The sequence below is a fragment of the Anas acuta genome, chromosome 5, assembly GCF_963932015.1.
Source record: "Anas acuta chromosome 5, bAnaAcu1.1, whole genome shotgun sequence".
Classification (NCBI taxonomy): Eukaryota; Metazoa; Chordata; class Aves; order Anseriformes; family Anatidae; genus Anas; species Anas acuta.
Genome location: NC_088983.1, coordinates 37,014,461 through 37,037,646, shown reverse-complemented (window position 1 = coordinate 37,037,646; position 23,186 = coordinate 37,014,461). Strand labels below are relative to the sequence as shown.

Below are 23,186 nucleotides of genomic sequence, written 5' to 3'. Positions count from 1 at the left end.
AAACGTGTCCTCCACTGTTTCTTTAACTCAAGTTAAAACCTATTCCATACCAGGTTCTATGCTACCCGGGGCTATATGCAGGTACTTTTTGAAACCTTTCAAGACAGTAACAGAGAACGGTAAAGACCAGGGCTTGCCTATTACAGTCCATAAGAATTAGCCATCATTTTCACCCTTCTCCAACATTCCCCGTTTTGATTGTCCAGATAAACATAGCTTTTGCATTCCCTGGCTTGCCCATAGCCCAAATTCTTCCTAAAATAATGATCTTTCCATCTGGAGATCTTACCTCCATGGGAAGATTCTCGGATGTCCCAAATAAGAACACGACCATCATCGGATGAACTGGCAAAGATGTTATCATTTACTGGGCTCACTGAAAGGCCATATACTGCATCTTCATGGGCAAACACATCCAACGTCTCAGTGCTGGAAGAAAGACACCCTATTATCCTTCCTTCTTTTGCTACTGTTTTAAAAAGCAAATATCTACAGCTTTATCTATGTGGTAATATTAATGACAAGGTTAACGTATCTTTCTAACAAGCCCCTTGTATTTAATTGGAATAAAACAAAAAAAAACCCACACCACCACCAACCACATGTATAGTGACCAAGATGCCATTCTACAGTTACGCTTGGGAGGAGGTGATTGGAAAGGAAAAGAGGTCTGGGGACCTGCAGACCAAGTTATAGTACTTAGTCTGAAAACAAGATACATGTAGATTCATTAATACAGGCTTCTTTAAGTTCAGCTGAAGCACATCAAAGAGCAACATTCCATCTGGCTATATTTTAGGTTTTCTTGGTTCTCAAGGACAAACCAGAACTACAATTTCTCACTCCCCCCGTCCCCCCCCCGTCCCCTCCCCCCATGTAGAAAAAGCAGCAAAAGAAAACAAAATAAAGGAAGTCCCCTAAGTGTCTAGGCCTCAGACACGGCACAGCTACAAAAAAATAAAAAAAAATATAATAATAAAAAAAAAAAAAAATCACCCACACCACTTTTCCCAACCTTTTATATCACCTTAATTAGGCAGAAAGAGTGGCATGGAGAGCCCAAAAGTTGAAATACTAAGACAGAGATTTTAATATTGTTATATTCCTTTGGTAAAACCCTTTAAATAAGATTTAAATTTCCCTGCAGAAATAAACTGTCCTTGCTTAAATCTATAAAAGCACAGACCAAAATTTTACATTTAAATTTTCTACTTCAAAAGTAAGAAGCAAAAAAGACATGGTATGCTATCTAGAGAGCTCCAATCAAATATATTACCACTACTATATTAATTAGATTTTGAATAACAGCCTAATCTTGGTTAATCAAAGCCCAACTCTCAACTATTTTGCAGGTTAGTTTTTTAAAAAAAGTTGTAAAATAAATATGCTTCACATCAGCATGGAGAATCAAGAAGCTGTGAGCCAAAGTTTTAAAAGGTAACTGGCGCTTGGCCACATAAATATCTTAAATACACCTATGTGAGTGTTTTGGGAAAAAAAAAATAATCCCACACAAACAAAAATCCCACACAAAACAGAGCCTGTAAGTGCCAGAATAATCTGGCTCTGAATCTTCCCAAAACCTAATATGCTGCCTGCAGGAGAGCATATGTATTTAATAATCCCTCTTGTTCACAAGATCAAAATGATGCAGAAACCAAGTACTTTAAAAAATAAATAAATGGGGTGATGGGGAATACTTCATTCCAGATATGAGTTTAGATAAATAAAAAACATGTTTCAGGATTAAATCAGACTGTTCTCTTCTCCCAGACCATTAAGTTAAAACAAAATTGCCTCCAATGAGTTGGTATTAAGAGAGTTCACGAAGCAGTGGAAACACAAACTGCGTATTTACCTTTCAACATCATGGAGTATAACTTGCTCATCATTGCCTAAAAAGAAAAATATAAACATTTAACATCGTGTTCCAGTGGTTAAAAAAAAACAACAAAAACACATTTGAGTAGAAAAATAAAAACATATATATATATGTATATTTTTAATTTAAAATTTCTGTTTTGAAAACACAATTGAAAACAGAAAAGACCAGCACTGTTGCCAGGCGATCAGTGCTGTGCTCAGCTTTGTGAAATGTTCCATGTGACATTTCCAAATGCACCGATCCATTTCACCTTCTACTGGTCGACAGATAACTTCTACTGAACTGTGTTATTGATCATGCCCTGGTCAGTTTGAGCTCGAGTTTTGGGACATTTGCAGTAAAGAGAAGAATATACTACAAAGCAGCAGAACACTTCTGACTCTCACATGCATGCATCTTTCTTCCTGCTCAGAGAATGCTTCTAAGATAATGGAGGATTAAAAAAAAAGGGTGCCGCAAGCCAAATGCATTGGGCTCACGTGCCAAACGATGCCAGTTCATGCTGTCAGCCTTCAGAGTTTTGCAACTATTGAGAAGGTACAAACGTGACAGTGAAAGTGCAATTTCTTCTGTATTAACAAAACCCAAACCAAGTACCCAGACAATCCTGTCAGTTTTCTTTGATCACAACCATTGACTACAATGGCAACTAACCACATGTAAGCAGTAAAAGAGGATCACATCTACCAAGTAATTCCACTGTCTTCAGAGTTTTTCAAGTTATAGCAACAGAATAAATATTCAGTGAAGAAACCAAAAATATAAATTTACCTAATTTGGCACCTCCTGGTTAGAAATATTTAAGGAGACAGATTCATATTTTATTCAGAAGAAAATAAGCAGAAAACCCAAAGTCATATTTTTATGCTCAATATAACTTTGTAGTTGTGGTATCAAGCTGTGAAGCTTTCCCAGTGTACAGCAAAGCCAGATGTTTATAAGGAGCAAAATTTCTTCTGCTATGAGTTTTAACTGTTCATATGACTCAGTTTCCATTTATCCTGTGTGCATTTCGATTTGTTTGTCCCAACAGAAGAAATATAAGAAAGTTTCTCTTTGACTAATGAAGTGTGAGATTTTCTACATCCACTTGCTCTTCGCATCGGCTCTCAGTTAAATTGTGCCAGCCTTAGATGACTGCAGTAGCTCATCTTTTCCATGGCACAATAAACGAGTCACTTATGTGTAAGTGTCCTTTGATCATTAATTGCAATGGAAGCTGTCCATTATACATTACAGGCTATGTTTATACCTAGTAAAACTACACTAGTGCCTATGTATTTCACCCATAAAAAATGTAGCCTAGTCTCTCCAGTGATGAAATTCCCCTTCAGTGGCAGGAAGGTGAGGAGCAGGAATCGCTGTGCCTCACTGTCCATACAGCACTGACAGGAGAATCATTCTAGCTGCCTGGCTTCAGGCCTCCAGCCATCACAGGATCAACCTCCCCTTCCATTACAAGCTCCAAAATGGGAAAAAAAAGAAAGAAAAGAAAGGGGAGCATGGAATAGCCACTGCTTCTCTGTGCTTTGTGTGTGGAAGGAGAAGGTAGTGACAAAGCTTAACCACAAACTGCTCAGTTGCTTCTGGTAAGGATTCACCCTTCACCCTGGTATTCTTCAGGGATGGAAACTTCCTTGGTATCTCAAGATTTCTCCCCCCTTCCCAGGATCACATACAAACCACTATCCACTCAGTTCCTACCTTCCGTTTTAGGATTGGCTCTGTGTGGTGCATGTTACACATGCACTCTTCGACATCAAGGAGGTTTGAAATTACTTGGATGGAATTCAATTTATACGGAATTGGAAAATCTTCTCTGCTATTAAGACCTGCTTGACAGAAACGTCCTCAAACCCTAAGTCATTAGCTGATGGTAGTCTTGCTTACAGAACAAATGAGGTTCTGTGCCCCTTATGCTAGCTTCCACACTTAAAACCTAAAAACTTAAAAATTACAGTATTTCAATTTCCATGTTTTGAATGCAACTCCAACTGAATTTATTGAACAGAGGGGAAATCAACAGATCTTAGGATCCGCACTTCTTTCAGACCTTCTGAGGATCTCCAAGAACGTTGTTGAGTGATTAAATATAGTTAGCCCCATTTTACTGGAAGAGAGATGACAGATGGTACATCTAGGCCATGCAGCAAAGTGACTTTTTACATAGGATCCAAGAGTCAGCCTCGCAGCCCCAGCAGATGAGCTCTGTGAATCTTGGTGGAGCAGATGAATAAGTTCCTGACTCCTCCAATGGAAATAATTTCTGGCAGAGGCACAGAGTGTATGTGGACCAGAGGAGGAGAAAGAGATAAGCATGGCCAGTTTGTGCATCAGCTGTCACAGCTCATCGAACCTGGCATCTTAGCAAAAATACACTAGAATCAACGACACAAATCTCTAACTGCAGGTGTTAACTGCAGTGGCAAAAGTACAGAAAAAACATTCTGCTGCTCTTCCTGTGATAACTGTAGCCTCTGACAGCATGGCCCAATGGACAGAGGGTTGAGTTGGAAGTGGCAAGTACCATCACAGCTGCTCCAGCGAGATTTAGCACAATTAATCTGTCAGTTCAGCCCTTGAATATTCATGTGAGCTTCCATTTGTCTAAATTCAAGCTAAAGCAAAACAGACTTCAGCCCAAAATTCCACTGGAATAACTACGGGCCTCAAATAGAAACATCCATTCTGTAGACAGTGTGGATTGCTGTCTCTCATAAAATAAACAGCAGTCTCAAGAATCAGAAGACAGAGATCAGTATTCAACATTCTTGTTTTTTCTCCACATCATCTTTCAGTATATCTGAATCATTTCAACCTTGAAATTTGACACTATCTTAAGCTTTGCTGTCTTCCCCCCACCCCAAGGGACATTATGGTTTTAATCCAGCATTAAAGCGCGGAAAGTTTCCACCATTCCCATGTCCTTAGAACCAATTCACAGCATTGATTTGCAGTTCACTAATCTCAGTAACAAAGAAGCAGTGAAGGGCTCTGACCAAGTGGTCTCCTAATACTCTACAATAACTCTAGCTGTGTGTTAACTGACATACTGCTGAAAGATACAAATCCCTATCCTTCTGATAATCAGATCAGACATAGAAATAAAGTATAGCAGAAAAGGACAACGACTGCATTTCAACGGTCTTGTAAGCAAAACCTCTCTTCCTTTCTCCTCTCAATTCAATTCTCCTTCCTATGTCAACACTTCAAAATCAAGCAATGAGAGGCAGAATGAACATAAATTCTAGGGATTTAGGTTCAGAACAAGTACATGTCCAGTTTATTTATATTAGTTTTAAGACTAAATTAATCTTCCTGTTAAAATGTGGATTTATATACAAAAAGATGAAGAATATAAAGGATAATTAGAGCCTGATGTGCCAACAGTTCTAAGAGGCAGACACCTATTGAGGACTGAAATGAGATCTGAGGAAAAAGTGACCCACCAATAGATGGCAATAGTCCTTCATTAGCCATCTAAGAGTGCATTAAAATTGGTTAGTAGCAGCAGAGGTTTTCAAATATCAAACTAGAGTGCCAGATAGGATGCAGCACGGCTAGGAGGGAACGACACAGATGACGTTCCACAGTCTGTAGCACAAGTAAGGGCAGGACTGCACTGAGGATTCTCACGATAGTTTGTGACACACTGCCCTTACACCAGGATTTGGGAAAAAGAGAAGCATGATGAGATTGAATATGTTGTGCTTGCTAAAGAATTCCCCATTCCAAAAGAACCTTCATGTGCTGATTAAGGTCAGCTTCCAGGTATACAGGGGATTATTGAAAAGACCTTTCATATGGGGTAGGATCTCACTCATGGCTTCTACTCTAAGGCAATCACAGCTCAGACTCCAGTGAATCAGGCTGCTCTTCCTTACCGCCAGAGAACACCTTCGTATTGCCACTGTTGAAAGCCAGGCAAAAGATATTGGAGTGATGTTCTCCTTTCAGCTGAACTGGTTTGACTCGTGAGTGGATGGCTTCTTCCATATGCCACAGTAAGACGCGGCGGTCATCGCCTCCTAGAGGAGAGAAAGGAAACTTGACTTACTGCTGGAGTCACGTGTAAATTCATGATAGCCAAATTATTTCATTCTGCAGTTACTCAAACAAAACAAAACAAAAAAATACCATAAAGATTGTTGTACCTCGCAATGGGTTGGACACTTAGACAAGTATTTACATAAATATGCCATGCAGTCAGGTATTCAATTAATATTAATGATAGCAGAGGAATCAGCAGGAAGAGTTTGGAACAAAAACCTGCTATTCTGCCAATACATACTGACAACCTATAGCAACCTGCAGACTCAGAATTTTGCTGGCACATAAAGTTCCGTAGCAAGCTGTAAATGAATGACATGCCAAAGTAACATATGCATGTTGGCAAGAATACTTCCAACCGAATCCCTGTTTACAGCATTGCTTATGCTATTCGTGAAACAAGAACCTTCCCCCCCCAACCAACAACCGTATCTCCACTATCAGTCTTTGCAATGCCTGTTCATAGCACTGGTTAGTTACAGGACTGATGTATGGGGACAGAAAGACATTGCTGAAGACTCCTGAATGCTTCAGTATAGACAGTTAATGTCATGCTCCTAGATCTGTAAAGGTTAAGGCAGATATTTCTGAGGTGAAGCTCCTGACAAAGAGGATAACTGCAGAAAAGAACTTCAAATGTCTCTCGTTTTACAGTTTTCTGTATTTTTTTTTTTGTAATAGTTTGCCTAGTTGCAGTTCTCAGTTCAAAACTCTGTGCACAAATATATTTAAGTGCCTCCTTCTCTATCTGGTGAAGAGTCAGGAATAAAAGAAATATTAGACAATGCTTATGCTTTATAATTGCATTAAAGAACAGTTTGCCAGGAAGGGAGAAAAATCTTTCAATCTTTTCCAAAAATCTTTGATTTTTTTTTCCAAGATTCTGTTGTATTTAGTAGTGCTCTCAACATCAAATTTGGACTCCTTGTAAAATTCAAATGAAGCTTTTTCAACTGAGAATCTAAATATTGTTGTTATCCATCTTTAATAACAAATGCAAGAGAATGGCATCGCAAGTCAGAAGTGCCACTAGAAACCTGTTCATTTCAGTTAAAACATTTTACTGCTTCTTTGCACAATCAAAAGCACAACCTGTGCCTTCTGAGCTCCTACCCTGCAGGAAAAAGCATGAAACAGAGACAAAAGGAAACTGAAATTAATTGCTCTGTGTTTTCCTTCAAGAAGAGGTAAATACACAAGTGGAACATATTGTTATTGTTAATCAGATTTCTTTACAATTTTCACATAATACGATGCTATCAGGAAGTTTGTCCATGGAACTGAGTTATGTCCAACATCCCTTAAGTTAACGGTCTCTCAGCCTTTAAGTCTCTTAAGAGATTTTATCCCAATCACTTTGATAGACAGCACAGGTCCATGTCACTCTTATCCATGCTCTGTGAAATTATTAGAGTGCATTCCTCCTTCTGATTTTGTACCTTACAGAGCAAACAAGTAAGGCGGGATAAAGAGATTTGCAATGAATTTGATAACTACTGAGAACAAGAGTCAAACGTGATGACTCCAGAAGAACTCAGCACTTATGATTAACTGATCTGGTAGGAGTTTGGATTCCTTTCTGTCCAGAAAAAGCAAAGAAAGTTCCTATTTGCACCCTAGCAATTACAGAGGAGTAGTAAGGGGACACTGAAACAGACAACTGGTGAAATAGATGACCACTCTAGTCACACTAAAATAAAGAAGTGATCATCACACTTAAAGGGGTTGCTTTCTGAAGCTGTGAACAGCCAGGTCTTAACATTATCACTCCCTGGCACATGATTTAACAGACACTTGAGGTTGGTGAACAACAGCATTGCTCCTACCACACCACATTGACTGTCTTTCAAGACTTCTGCAAAAGCCATTTCAGAGCAAAACATATTAACACAGCGTTATTAATTGTTACCATAGCAAGCCAATTTGCAAAAACATTGCTTTAAGTGTACACATCCTCCTACCTGACACCATTGCTACCTAAGGGTTTCATTTCAACAGCAAATCCTCATTCACTGTTACTACCCACCTGGTCCAGGCACAAACAAGAACAATGAAGATCAGAGACGAGAGCCCTGACTGTAGTTTCCAGCACACAGCACAGCAGGAGACGGAGAAATTGAAGCCCATGCAGAAAGGCCTTTACCGTTGTGAAAAGTTGCCACAACTTTTTAAAAAGTTCCTATTTCTTAGTGCCTGCTTTCTATGCCTCCTAACTGTTCCTAATGAATCTCAGCTCCCTGACAGAGATCTCCACGCCACTTTGGTACATAAAAAGCCTCACTATTGCCCAGCAGTCTGAGAACAGCATTGCCTTTGCAGTGGCACATGTTTCACAGCTCAGGAGCTTACATGCTCTCCAGACAAGCAATTCTGTCCTTCTCCGTCTCCAGATCGTCTTGCACTCGCTTGTCTTTGAGAATGTCTACACCTCTGTTTCATGCCTCAGTTTCATTCCCCTTGTGCCCCAATAAGACAAAAAAGATTAATAAAATGAAGATGTTAACTGGGTTGGAAGCATGTTACCTTCTGCCTCCAACCCAGCTATCCCAGAAACACTTTGATTTAAGGCCAGCTCCACCAGAAACAAAAAATTGTCAGAATATGAAGAAGGGAAGGAAGGGGGGACACAGATATAGGGATGGGTATACAGGGAGACACAGGTATACAGGGAAACTGCAAAGAAAACTTGAAGACACGGAAGGAGATGGCTGTGTAGAAAGGAACTACGATTCCTCAGACACAATGTGCATGCACGTTATCCAGCATAAGATACAAGCCTGAAAGTACAGCAAACTTGAGGCCTACAGCGTTTGTCCTGTAGGGCTGGTCAGCGAATGCAGAACATTTCAGATGCTTTCTGTTCATGGTGGACTTACTGTGCACGTTCACCAACTCTGCAGCACGTGAAGCAGAAGCACTCAGCACTTTCAGGAAGCACCAGACCTGCTGCATAAACTGTGACACCTCTGCAACACTCCCCCAAAGAGACCACCTGCGTGTGGCTACCTGGTACAGCGCACACACCACCAGCACCAGGCTTCCTACACTGAGAAACCTGCTTGTATGGCCTCAGCTGAAGGCACCTGAGCCACCAGGGCTTCAGTTTGTCATTGCTGAGCTCACGAGCTCCCAGCCTGAAACTACCTTTCAGAAAGTTTCAGAGTTTAAGTGTTTTTAATTGTTTCAGATTAATTGTTTCAGATTTCTGCAAAGAAAGTCATGTGGAGGTGCAAGAGGTACCTGGAAAGCATTAACATCAATTTTCAAAACAGCACTATTGTAAAATCTTGAGCTACACAAAATCCTAATGCAATCTACTTACAAGTGTAGAATGGTGGCTGCAGTCACTTTCAGGTATATCCCAGCACTGCTTTATCAGCTTATGACACCGTTAATAATGTTTGAACAAATATCAGAAGTTTCCTAATGAAGAAAATTGCACGTATTTGCATATATATATATGGAACATTTTATGGATTTCAGGATCTTTTAGCACTCCTAAACCAAGAGAGTTAACAGCATATAACAACCTCTTTCTTCCTGGGCTACAAGGTGGTTCACTGAAATCCCAGATAATTTAAACTGTGAAAGCTACCTGGGACAACGTGAATACAGAAGTGTCAGAAGCAGTCAGTCTGATGTCTAGGAAGTGGGAAAAGTTTCACTTCCACCTTACTGGTCCACCACTGCATAACCAACAATTTGAAAAGGGAAAGTTTGTGTGACCCAGGTTAGAACCAAGCAGTGCCATGCCATGGCTACTTTTCAGAAAGGAATCGCATTTAAAAAGATTTACTCAACTACTTCAGTGTTCATAGTGTTGAAACCTGCTGCTACATGTCAAATGAATGTCAAAAAGGAAGAGAACTCAGGCCAAAGAAATATTTGTGGTCAGAGAAGCTGGAAACTTTATCACCTTTCCATATTACTCTTGATGTAGAAAAGAGCAGTTTTTTTTTTTAATTAAATAACAAGAACACATGAATGAAAAACAAACACACACACGTTTCTTCTCCTACCCCAAACCACCGGAATATTTTGTTAATGATTAGGGCCTTCTGGCTAAAGTTGATGAGACATGGGAAGGATCAAGGAATCCTACCCAGAGGATGCTCAACACAACATACCTAAAAAGAAAGCTTCAATTTCAAATCTTGAGATAGTTATCCTGAAGAAAACAAAATAAACAAACACTGCTCGCCCACTTCAGAACGGTTTGTGCTTGCTGCATACCCCAAGAGTTCTGGGAAAAGGAAAAAAAAGTGAGAAGGGGTTCCCCCGCAAAAAAGTTTTTAATTTTTGTTTTAAGTAGCACGGATAAACAATATGGGCAGAACACCGTCTCCACAGTTCTAAACCAAAGCATTCCAGGTTTGCCCCACTTTTGGGCTAGCTGTGGATAAAGCTCAAGACCACGACACCTCTGTCTCCAATACACCTCTTCAGGCCCCATCACTGCAGACAACACTTCTAAATCATAACCTAAGATTACTCTTATTGTTTGCACCTACTCGAGAAGCTGTAAGAATCACAGAAAGTGGAGAAGGCATTTCAAGAAGCTGATCAGTTATTTAGTTGATCCTGGCCCTGGGCAGAATGGCAGACCACCTGAACTACTCCCACCAGAGTATTTATGTGTTTAGTTTGTTCTTAAAGAAACTCCACTAAGGTAGATTTCACACCCTCCTTAGGCAGCCTATTTCAGTGCTGTTATCCTTGCCATTAGGCAGATTATCCTAATATCTAGCCCGAGGGTGCAGTTTGACGTTACACGTAATCCCACTGCCCCTTGCCATGTGCTCCTTGCTGTTCTCCCTCCCATCGCATTCAGGGGTGATGCAGGCAGCAGGAGAACATGTTGAAGGAGCGGACCCCATAGAAAATCAGACCTTAGACAAACAACTTCTCCCTATTCCTCCTACCCAGACTCCTCAGTCATACCCGTTTATGACTTTAAGCTGTCCAAGTGCCACATTAAAAAGCAGGGAATGGAGAAAAGAAGTGAATGAACTACAGGATGAATGGGACAGAAAAAAAGGCTGCCCTTTCTGGAGGCAGACACAAGTTATAGCACATTAGGTAAGATCGAACTGCACCCCTACAATTTAAAACCATTTTCTTGTCCTATTCCCAATGGACAAAGAAGAGTTTACAACTTTATATGACAATAATTAAAGATACTTTGAAGACTTGCCTGTCTACTCAGTTTTTCCATCTGTAACCTGAACAGACCCCTTCTTTCCAGGCTTTTATTTTACTAGACCTCTGACCATTCTTCACTGTCTCCTCTGAATTTTCTCTAGTTAGGCCACATCTTTTCCAAAATCTGTGCCCAAAATGGAGCACAGTGCTCTTTTTGAGGCCCCAACGGCGCCAAATAGAGCAGAAGGATTACTTCATGCGCTTTATCAAATCTGATGTTATTTATGTTGTGATCTACTGTCACATTTGGATTCACTTCTGCATGACTGCTGTCTAGCCTCCATACTGTAGTTGTAGAGTTGACCACTTTGAAACAGTTTGCACTTGTCCCTGTTAAGCTGCGTGCCTTTTTTTTCCAGGTAATGTCTCTAATTTTAAATTCAGCTCCTATCCTCTGAAATTATTGCTGCCTCTCCTGTTATCACCTTCAGTTTTTTAATTTCTCAGACAGTAACAAAAATATCATGTAGTAAGTGGACCTCTTACCCCTCCTCACCCAGAATTCTACTTGAGACAAAAAGGCTAAGATCAGGACTGTCCCTCCTTAAACCACACTTGATACACAATTCCCTTAATTCAGAAGTAATATTCCACTACCTTTGCTAGTCACATCATTCTGCTGTCCTCTTAGATCTACCTGACAACCAAATGACAGGCGAATTACCAGCACTTCTTGCATCCCTACAAATTTACAATCGTAGAAGAGCCATCTATTTCTGCATTATCTGGCAAGGGAGCAAAGAGAGAGTCCGAGAAAAAGAACATATGCATGGATTAAGCAAGCCTCAGATTACACTATTTCCCAGAAGTTATCTTGAAAGTACAGTTTAAAGTGTGTGTGTTGGGGGGGAGGGGGAAGTGGGAGGTTCTGATAAAGATACTCATGTTTCCAAGAGATAGCACACATGAAAAATGACAGATAGACAAATAGGAAAACTCATCCACCAAGCCTGAGGATGGGAACAAGGAATGCTATTAGGCAGAATAAATACAGATGATTTTTAAGAAGTTAAACTGCAGAAGGAGATGCTTGGCATGTCTGAAGGAAGGAGTCAGCTTCTTATCATTGCACATGGAATTTCACGTCCATGCACTTACAGTTGTGTTTCTCAAACTGCTAACAGAAAAAGACCACCACCTAGCACATAAAAACTTGCAAAGAGGCATTTTGTCCAATAAAATCGTTCAACTCCACCCAGCAGCTAGTTTTAACTCACCTCAGCCTCTTCCCTTGTGTCACTCTACAGATAGGTCTTTTCTACTTGTCCCACTGCACCGTCGTCTCTTGAGCATGCACTTCCTCCTTTCATTTCTCTTTACTTTCTTTAACTCGTTTCCTTATGCCTGTCCCTTCTTCCAGAAGTCTTGCCCCAAAACATTAGCATCTCTCTCTCTAAAGTAACACTGTTAAGTCCACACAGGCATAGCAAAAGCCCAGACAGGCAGATCCCCAATGCAATTTGTTGACCAAACCTTTCTTTTTTCTTTTTAATAGTGGCTGAAATGGTCAAATGGCTCCAGAACATAGAAATATTGTAAACAAAACAACAACAACAGGAAAAAAACACAACATCACTACGTAAAATCATGGTTAGGAACAAAATTAGTTACTATTAAAGGTGTAATCTCTAACACAAGATTTAATGAGGTTAGGAAGTTTTAAATATGCTTTCAAAGGGCTTGCTGAGGCTTGTCTACACCTAAGCTCTCTCCAAAATCCTAACAGGAAAATGATCTGGAACTGTAATGTAAACCCTGTTTAAGCACTTTGAAATGTTTACTAAAACAGCAGTAATCATTAGCCTTACAGACTTCCTTCTCGGAGATGTGACCAAAAACAAAACAAAACAAAAACAACACAAAATCCACACCAGAAAAAGTGGGACACAAACCCAGAAAAAAGCATTCTGGCCAACGCTGATGAGAACAGCACTAACTCGGATGCAGGCTTGAATTTAAATGGGATCAGTATAGGCAGCACGAATGCACTGTATTAGCTGCACTTAAAACAGCTCTAACAAGGTCTAACTTCTTAACAAGTCAATTAGCCGAGGCAGACTTCTCGATGTTAATATACATATTACTTAAAACTGAACAACTGAAAAACTGCTTGCGCTCTTCCTTTTCACACACTCCGATATCCCTGTTAACTCTCTGAGCTGCTACAAGCGCAGATGGAAGTATCTAACATCTCATCCTTACCTCAGCACACTGACTATTTTGAGGGAGGAGAGACCCACATGCCATCTATTCTAAGGCTCTATCTACATTTGGAAGACTTCTGAAGCAACTCTTCTACAAAAACTTCAGATTGCTGTCAGCTTACACCCCTCCTTTATCTTTCATCTGAGCTCCCCTTCTCACTGCTTTTTCTCAGTGTTTCAAGATGAAGCATGACCTTAAAAAAGTAGTGTTTTGAGTGTAACGTTAATGAAGCCTGTACTTATAATGGCATCAAATTTAACAGAGCATCCATAAATATTTTGCCTTTTAACTTCTTAGTCTTGAATGAAGAACAAAGCACCTGCCTGTTGCTGTATCAAATATAGCTTTCTAGATCTTGTGGTCACAGATAATGTAAAACTTCATTTAAAAGTTACTGTAATTAGAGCTTTCCACTTTCTCAGGGCATCAATACAAGGTCAGACTTAAGGCAGTCTGTTCTTAATTATCTAAATTTGTGCACTGCTAACACATGCAACTTAAACATCCACTCCACACCCATCCACCCCCCTGCCTTATATATTTTTTAGACTAGAACATTCACTTGCTTCTTAGTCACCTTATGAGTTTAGGAGGGTACAACTCTAGCACCATCTCCTACGTACTGAGTAAGCGCTTAGCCCCTGTAAACACTCTGTAGCTTTAAAAGAAGATAGGAAATTGTGAAACAGGCATGGTTTGAAAGCCTTCCTTTCCCACCTAGCCACCTGATAGGAAATCTGTTTCCATTCTCCCACTGCACCTACCTTGACTCAGGCAGTTGGATTAAATTAATTTTTGAAGTCCCTTCCAGCCCTCATTTTTTTCTACTTCTACCTAAAGAATGGATGTTGACATAAGCAAGTGCATCAGTGATGTGACAAGAGCCAAAACATCTCCTAGGGCTTTCCTGAGCAAGAACAGAGAACTCTGATGGTGTTTCCATCACTTCTGATGAAAAAAAAAATAAGAAAACCAATGAGAGATGCACTTGAGCTCTCAGCAGCACTTTGGAAGTAGGAAAGCATAGCTCTGCCTACTTGTGGAGAAGGACTGGTACAAAGCAGGGTGCCGGGTGGGGAACACCTGAGAGCTTCAGAGCAGAGGCACCAGCCCTGCCCCAGCACACAGCCATGTGTGTGTGCACGTGTATGTACACCCGCACGACAAATGGATGTGTACTGTGAAAGTGGTGTGTGCATAGACACAAGAATCCCTGAGAGCAAAGCTACAATCCTCCAGGGACACTTCTGGAAATTACCGGACTTACACTCCAAACTTTCTTCAGATAAGAAAGTTATAATTAGGCAGGCCTCGGCGTAGCAGCCTCCGCTCTATAAGCGCACGATTTTGGTGGTTTTATCCCACAATCGCTTAAAATAAATACCCGAACAGCCGTAATAACTTTTTTTTTTTTTTTTTTTTACGGAAGCCCCGCGGTATTTCGGGAGCTGCCAGCGGTGCCTGCAGCCCCGGGCGCTGAGCGAGGCCGTGGCCCCGGCCTCACACCCCGGGGCCGGGCGATGCCCGGGGGGCCTCCCCGGCGGGGATGGGGCTCTCCGGGGGCAGCAGGGAGGCAGGGCAGGAGGGAGCCGAGGAGCTTCTCCTCCCGCCCCCTTCCCCGGAGGCCCACAGCCTCCCCCCGCGGCCTGCCGCGGCCCGGCCGGCGCCCCGCGGGGCTGTGCCCGCTCCGCAGCGGGGTCCCCGTGCCGGGCCGGGGAGCAGCAGCGGGGCTCTCCCCCCAGCCCCCCGAGGCCGTGCCGTGCCCTGGATCCCCCGGGCCGTGTCTGCGAGCAGCCCGGGGAGGGGGGGGCAGCGCGGCCTGCAGCGCCCGGCCAGGCCCCGGCCTCCAGTCGCCTCCTCTCCCCGGCGAGCCCGGGGGCGGGCAGCGGGCACAGGCACCTGCGCCCAACGCCGCTGGGGAGGCAGCGGGGGGCCCCGCGGCCCTTCCTGCCGGGGTTTGAGGCTCGGCACCCCTTTACCCCCCCCTCTCCTCGGGGTCGAGCCCCTGAGACCTGACAGCATCACTCCCCCCCACCACCACCACCCCGGCCTCCCCCTGCCCCAGGCAGGCAGCAGCGGGGAGCCTTAACCCCCCCCCCCCCCCAACCCCATCACCGCGGAAATAATCCCCCTCTTCCCCCCAAGCATCCTGCTAGGGGAGGAAGGAGGAAGAGGAGGAACAAAACAAACCCTTCTCCTCCTCCTCCCCCCCCCCCCCAAAGCCGGGTGCCCACCCCCACGGTGCCCCCGGCCGGGCTGAGCCCCCCCGGTCCCCCCCTGCTGCGGGCGGGCACTGACAAATGTCACTGGGCTCCCACGATCAGCCCCGCAGTTTTGTTTCCCCTCCCCTAATAAAATTACCCCCCCACCCTTTTTTTTTTTTTTTTATTAAAGGAGGGGAGGCAAAACAAACAATCTAACAAATAAAAGGGCACCCCCGGCTCCCCCCCTCTCAACCCAACCCCGGCGTCCTGGAAACACTCGCGTAGAAACTTTGTCCGGGGCTCCCCAGCAGCAGCAGTCAGGGCAGAATTTAAAACCTGTCAACCATTTTAGATCCCCACTTGGGGGAACATTAATCCCGGGCCGGGGCTGCTCGGAGGCACGGCTGCGGGGGCCGCCGCCGCTGCTCCCCCCCTCCCCGGGCCGCAGGGGAGGCGGCCGAGGAGGAGGAGGAGGAGGAAGAGGAGGAGGAGGAGGAAGATGCTTTCTGGGGAGGGGGCGGCGGAGGAGGGGAGAGGAGGGGGGGGGGGGTGAGGGCCGGGGAGCGCTCGCTTTACCTGAGACCAGCCACTGGCCTCCATTGTTGGAGAATTCAATGGCATTGACACAGCCGAAGTGGCCCAGGAGGTCCTTCTTGTAGAGGTTCCTGCAGCCCCGCAGGCGTCGCCGCTGGAAGTCCTGGGTGAGCAGGGGGTCCCCCTCCAAGCCCCGCTGGGACAGGAACCCCACCACGGACCGCATGCTGCCCCCCCGGCCTCGCCTCTTCATGCTGCCGCCTGCGCCGCTCCCCGCCGCTCCTTCCCCCGCCGCCCCTTCCCCCGCCGCCGCCTCCCCTCCCCCGCTTCCCCCCTTGTTATGGTTATGATGATTTTTCTTTAGCCAGCCATGGCAGAGAGGTGTTAGACACTCCGCCGCTTCCTGATCCCGCTGGCTCCTCCCCGCTCCCCTCAGCAGCTGATCCTCAGCTGCAGCCCGCGCCTCCCCGCCGCTCCCGGCCCGGCTCTAACGCCGCGCCGCCGCTTGGTAACTCGCTCCTGTAACGGCGGAGCGGAGCGGAGCGGGGAAATTCGCAGTCCCCTGACCCGGCACGGCTCGGTTCGGCTCACTTTAGCTCAGCCCAGCCCTGCCCGGCTCGACCCGACCCGACCCGGCTCAGCCCAGCACTCCCCGCCGCCAACGTTGGGCAGGTGCTGCCGCGGGTGGGCACCGTCCCCACACTCGCCCGTCGCGGCGCTTCTCTTCCCCCCCCCCCCCCCCTTTTTTATTTTTTTTTATTATAATTTCCTTCCGGAAAGTCGCCCCGACTGAAGTAAAAGGAAAAGGGCCACCCCAGAGCGGTAGCTGGAAGGGGGCGTGAGGGAAAAGCGTCCCCCCCGGTGCTGGGTTTTGTCGTCTGTGAGCGCTGAGCGGTTTCTGTGGCGTTTCCGAAAGCGTGTGGTGAGGGGTTTGCTGGGTTTGAGGTGGTGTCTGCAGGGCTCGCCGAGGTGCTGCTGCTCGCTCCCTCCTGCTCCTGGCTGGCCAGAGGATGGGTGCCCCTCCTGAGGGGAGCGGGGCTCCCAGGGCTTTGCCCCAGAGGAAGCACAGGCGAATCTCCTTCTCGTCAGCAACAACAAAACGCTGAACGGCACTCGGTTAAACAGGTGAAATTAATCTGTTGTACTTCACTGCAGTGTGACACCCTCACCTGTGTGTTCGTGAGAGGAAAAAACAACATTTTTTTTTCTCTTTCACAGGACTGCATCTGCCATGTGTAATACCTGACACTGTGAGGACAACAGCAGTGATCCAGGGGGTGTAACTGCTGTGAGGTGCGGCCCACAGCCCCGCTTTGCAATGCACAACCACGCACAGGAGGTGAGTATTCCCAGACCTGTGGCTTGAAATTCCCAGGTCTGTGTTTCCCCACAGGTGCAGGAGAACCAGAGCCAGTACCCATGGGAGCTACAGTTTTGGGAAGCTGAGGAATTAGTCCAGTAGTCCTGGCCTTCCTTACGCAGAACTGCACCTGCTGAGAATTAGGTGTCCCCAGACAAACAAAACCCTTCCTGACATTAACCATGGTGTGGCAGCATCACCGGGTACTGCTAGACTGCTGCCATGTTTCAGGGATGGCTTTTCGGTGGAAATTAAAATGATTTCAGTATAGGAAGTCAGTTGAGTGCTTTGGTATTCTTGGCTAAGACTTATAGACTTATAGAAAGAACACCAAATCCTATAAAACATACTTTTTAGTTGACAATGCTATAGCTTTACTTCTAATAAAATAAAATAACGAACTATCTGAATGGAATTTCAAAAAAATCAGTGAACATTTATCATATTTCAGCTTTTTAGACAACGTGTTTCCGTATGTGACATCCATAGGTGTAAATATAGGAACTTAAAAGTTAATTAAAGGTTACAATAATAATTTGAGAGAAATATCCAGACACAGTCCACTAACAGTTTTCTGTTGGAATGATAATTATTAATGTTAACAATAAAACAAAAGCCAGAACACTTAGTCTGTCCTACATCTGAGCTGTACAAGGATTTTGCTCTAGTTAAAGCTATCGAAAGCCAGCTTTTGCAATGTAACGTGTCTAGCAAGCCTTGGTATAGACAGGCAAAGGCCCTGTCAGTTATGATTTGTGTTTATTACCTTAGCTTCAGAAACAGGTAAATTGTACTGGTATAAATCATATTTTATAGCTCTTTGGCTTGCATGCTAAAAGATTCTGTAGTATTACAATTACATCAGAAATTGACGGTTACTTCTAAATTCCCAGCATAGATTAGCAATATTATATATTTCTGCCTATAGGTTTCAAACTGACTCTATCAGTTTGTATTCTGCTCTCTCCTGTATAGTTTTCTTACAGCTTGCATCCCTACAAGATCCAAGAGCCTTCCAGAAATACATTACGTAATGTGACTGTCACTTCTATCACATGTGGTTCGTTTTTTCTCCTTTCCTAAAGTACTGCTTAGGTTGGATATTTTTGTTTTTATACTGAAACAAATAGGTGTAGGAACATTTTCTTTGAATTGTGACATAATAAAATCACTGAAGCTCTTTCTCCATGTACTGGATCCAGTCTCTAGGAAAGCTGTGTACTTACATGAACAAATATAAATAAACAAAATTATTCCCTAAAACCCCAGTGCTAGGATTTTCAAGAAAGGCTTAGCTGATTTTTTTTTTTTTTTAAATCACATTTGTCAGCAGTCAGAAAAAGATGTCATGTTGTCAGAATTCGAGAGAAAAATAATAGCAGACTGCCAAGCTTTTCTGCAAAATGCAGTGTTCTTTCACATATCCATGTAGGTTAAAAATGTACTGGTAAGCATTTTTTGCTCTCCAACTCCTTTGTTTGTATTAATTTTGAAAATATTTAACACCTAAGAAATTCATCGCGACCTGTACTGGTGACACTTTCCTCTGAAAATAACATGTTGCTGCGCTAATGCCTGAGTGCTGTAGTCTCATCAGAACACATACATCGATAGGTCTGAGTCATGCTGGAGTAGCACCAATGAAGCATCGTTTTCTAGCTTCACAGGAAACTTCTGCAGCTTAGAATGGAATTCAGCCTGGACAGTACCTAGTCAAACCAATTCAACTTCTACAAATTCCTATGTTATGGGACATGTTAGTGCAAAGGGTGCTGTGCTGGAACTGTTTGAGCAACATGGGCCAAGCTGGCCTGAGTCTGGCTAGACCATAGGCTGGGCAGGGTACCTCAAGGTCTGTTTGTACCCACTGCTTGAGCAGCTTGATTCTGTAGGATGTTAGTCTCCTGCATGCCTCAAAAGCAGCATGAAACAAAGCACAAACATGTTTTGATTGTAATTTTAACAAGTAGACAATAGGAAGGAAGGATTCAACTGAAAAGGAAATGGGAGGTAATGAACAGGGAGATGGCTTTCTGTAGAGGAGAATGCAGATAAGTAAATAATGTTTGTTGCAATACAGAACAGGGAACTATCAGAATGCTTCAAACAGAGAAGTGATGTGGTCAGAGTAATGATCTACATAAACAGCCTTGGGTTGTGGTTTCAGGGTCGCTAATTCTAAGCCTGTATGCAACCAGATCTCCCACTGCTACTGAAATAATCTGGATCAGGTATGGCCATGCTGTCACATTGCTCTCACATTAGCTTGTGCCCATGCAACAGAGTTTTTGTTCTCCGTCTGGAAGGACTGACAATACCTGATCTGTTTTTAATGTCTGCTTGTACAAAATTATCCCATCAACATTTTGTTCTGACCAAATTTGAATTGGCAGAATGAGTTAAAATTGCATTAGTGGTTTCCATTTGATGGTTGTGGCATGTTTGATCGTTAAAAGGAGGACTACAGTCAGCTTCCCTGTATTGTCAGTTCATGGCATTCACAGCAGTTAAAGGCTGTGGGGTTATGAGCCGTGTTGGCCAGTGCTGGAGGGAAAGGTGTTGGGGCAGTCTAGGTATGGAAGCAGAAGACCTAAGCAAGGGATCCAAGAATGGATCAAAGGACTTTGTCTAAAAGCTGCCTCATAGCAGAAGTCTAAATTTAGACATACCCTGGGCACTTGTGTCTACAGAGAGGTCTCAGTCAGAACTCATAGTTGACATGGAAGCTCGAATGGCAGGTAGACCAGTGATGTTATCCATAGATATGCACAAAGAAGATGAGAGGACTTTTAGGAAAGAGAAAGAGCCATGTTCCAGCTTTGCTGAGCTTTAGCTTCCTGCTAGTCATCATCCACAGAAAAGAGAAGGCTATGATTTGAGTTTGGATAGAGGGAGATAGCTCTGGGGAAAGGAGCAGATCTGTAAATCATCAGCACAGAGATGATAGTTGTATTTGTATTTCAGATGAGATAACTCAGAGATAACGTGGGAGGATAAAAGCTGAAGGCCAAGGATACAGCTCTGTGACACAGCATGAGGAGAATCTGCCAAAGAACACTTGGAAGAAAGGCCTAAATAGTAAAGGAGAAGACTTCAAGTGAAGCATGGTTGATTGTGTCAAGTCAAAGACAATGATGTTTAAATACATTTTTTTGAGCACTGCTGAGCCTTTGAATGGCTTGGGTTGATCCAAAGTGGAAATAGAAAAAAGATTTGGACACCGATGCTCAGATATCTATGGGGTTAGTCTACAGGTGCAACAGAGACAGGGCAGCCGTTAGAGAAGGAGGGGGGTCTGGGTCAAGGCTTTTATTTATTTATAACACGCTTGATTTTTTGAGGAATAGAAGGAAAAGGAGGGTGAGCCAAGAAGATGATATCATTTTTCAGCCATATCTTTTTTTTCCCCTTAATAACTCCTCTTGTGCAGTTTATTCCCTCTAGAGGAAATTAGGTGGCTTCTGGGCTTTTCTCCTTTTGCTTATTCATTTCACAGACCAGAAAGGTGGGGAGAACAAGCGCTGTTCTCTCAAATGTCACCCCTTGAGGCTGTTCAGCTAAAGATGTAGCTTGAACATGCAGCTGAGCTGATCTAATGACTTGTAGCTGCTGAAAGGAGGCTTTATTCTTCTTGGCTATGTGTTCTGTCCCTTTCTTTGTGCTGCTGCTGCTGCTCATTGGGCCTGTTTGTCTAGCATTTTACTGATTTCATTTGGCTCAAGGAGGTGTCCCAATGGATGCCCAAATTAGCACAGGCCAGTCAGGATGGTGCAGCTGGGAGCAGGGTTTTGGGAGATAGGGGATGTCACCTTCTAAGCAAGCATGAACTGTGGGGCCAACTTACTGTGTCTGCTGGAACTCAACCACTGAGGTAAGTTTAGCAGCCCTTCAAGAAACAAAAATGTGAAATTCCTCTCTATTCCGACATACACAATGAAAGAGTTGGCAATTAATGGAGAAATATGTTGGTGATGATTAATGGTAATACAGCTCATCCTCATGGGATCAATCTGGCAGCTCACACCTCTGAGGGCTGTTGTTTCAGATTCTTTGCAAAACCTGCAGACTCTGGCAGATCCCTTCACTGAGGGAGTTGCAGCTGATTCATCTTTTGGCTTAGGATGTAGTTTCACTGAGATCTGGCTCTGTGGTGAGCCACTCCAAGGAGTTAAACCAGGAGAAAACTCTATTTTTTGCTGTGTTAGCTTTCTGCTCACTGAATTCCTTGAATCAGACTGGCACCAATGTTCGCAGAAGGAAGGCAGTAGGAGGAAGACTACAGGTAGAAGGGGGAAGCAGAATTGTTTTTTCAACAGGAGCTAAACCTTCCATCCACCTTGTTACAGCGTGAAACTCCACCTTTAGGATGTGGCTTCACAGTTGATTTCAAATTGATCTCATTATGACTTTTTGACAAAAGAAGTCGTCCTACTACCTCCCTGTACCAGCCCTGTTAAAAAAAAAAAAAAAACCTGCTCAAAATGACTGGTTTGAAGATGTAGTCATGGGGTTACCAGCATTGACACAAGGAAGATAAATCACATTAGGAGCTGAAATGTGAGTTTGGCTTTCTTATGTAGCTTGGGATGGGGCCCCAAATGCAGGGTTATTAATGAGCTAGTGGGGACTCCACGCAGCTCCCTGCTCATTGTCTGCTCGCAGCAATTTAGGTCTTGACTGGAGCCTCTCTCCTTTGATATTCCACTATCATTGATTTTCCTTTGAACACTGAGTCATTTACTCTAGTCTTCTCCCTGTTAAAGGATGAGCTAATGGGATTATAAAAATATTTTTTTCTGTGATCAGCAGAACAAGCGAAGCCTGGTTTCCTATGGACTTGTCCTGATGTGGCACCGCTGTGTGGATTCTCTGATGTATATTAAGCAGTGTCTGCACATGCTTGATATTTTATCAGTGGCAGTTTTATTAGGGTCTGTTTCATTGACTCAGCTTTGCATTTCACAGAAGTCACCTTTGAAAGCTCTATCTCTTTGTACAAATTTAGATGGAATTGGGCAATGGCTTAAACGTGCCTTTTTTTTTGGCAAGGAAAGGCAGGAAGAAAGGGGACCCACAAGCAGAAACGCCAACAGACAGTGTAATTGCATAAGCCTTCTTTCCTTAGGAAATCAGGCTAAAAATGAGTCTTTTGACATCGATCTCTGTAGAGATCTCAGATCAGGTTACAGAGAGACAAAGAAAAGTAAATTTTGCTGTTTACCATGTAAGGGCTTCAGTTACCTGCTGCAACAGATTTCTCGTAAGTAAGGCTAAGCCAGCAGTTGGTGTTTGCTCACTTGGTTACCTTCTCATCTTTGGCAATGTCCCCATCAGGCTTTGGGAACTTTTTTTTTATCTTTTTTTATTTCCAGAGTGCACTCATGCATCAGTTGCTTTCATTTATTTTTAATTTAACCTTTACACTTGAATAAATGGATATGTAGGTAGTAAGACAAGCTGTTAAAGAGACTTGTGGTTTACAGGACCAGTGATAGCATGAAAAACAAAGGCTTTAGGTGCAGCCAAGGATACAATCCTGTTATTATTGAAAAGCAAGGCTTGGGCATTACATTATATCGTATTTTCTCTGTACTGTGTAATAAGTGCTAGGATATTTTATTTTTCCTCTCTTTACACAAAAGTCCTATTACCTTAGAAACCGAAATAAACACTTTGTAAAAGGGAAGACTGGCCTGTTTCAGCTTTCTGGGTGGATGTTAGTTTATTACAAATGGATCCAGCTATG

At 43.5% G+C, this 23,186-nt stretch overlaps 1 protein-coding gene across 2 annotated transcripts in view; it reads right to left on the bottom strand.

The window, feature by feature from the left end:
• The window catches only part of DCAF5 (DDB1 and CUL4 associated factor 5), a 69,546-nt gene extending 52,527 nt beyond the window's left edge, over positions 1-17,019 (bottom strand). The window contains exons 1-4 of one of the 2 annotated variants that reach the window (XM_068684167.1): positions 16,123-17,019; positions 5,770-5,913; positions 1,859-1,895; positions 290-429 (exon numbers count right to left, since the gene is read on the bottom strand). In XM_068684167.1, the coding sequence (XP_068540268.1) occupies positions 290-429; positions 1,859-1,895; positions 5,770-5,913; positions 16,123-16,333 (532 nt within the window). In that variant the 5' untranslated portion in view covers positions 16,334-17,019. Of the gene's footprint in view, positions 1-289; positions 430-1,858; positions 1,896-5,769; positions 5,914-12,354; positions 14,739-16,122 lie in introns of those variants that run through there. The other variant, XM_068684168.1, reaches the window with a different exon arrangement.
• Positions 17,020-23,186: the final 6,167 nt, after the last annotated feature.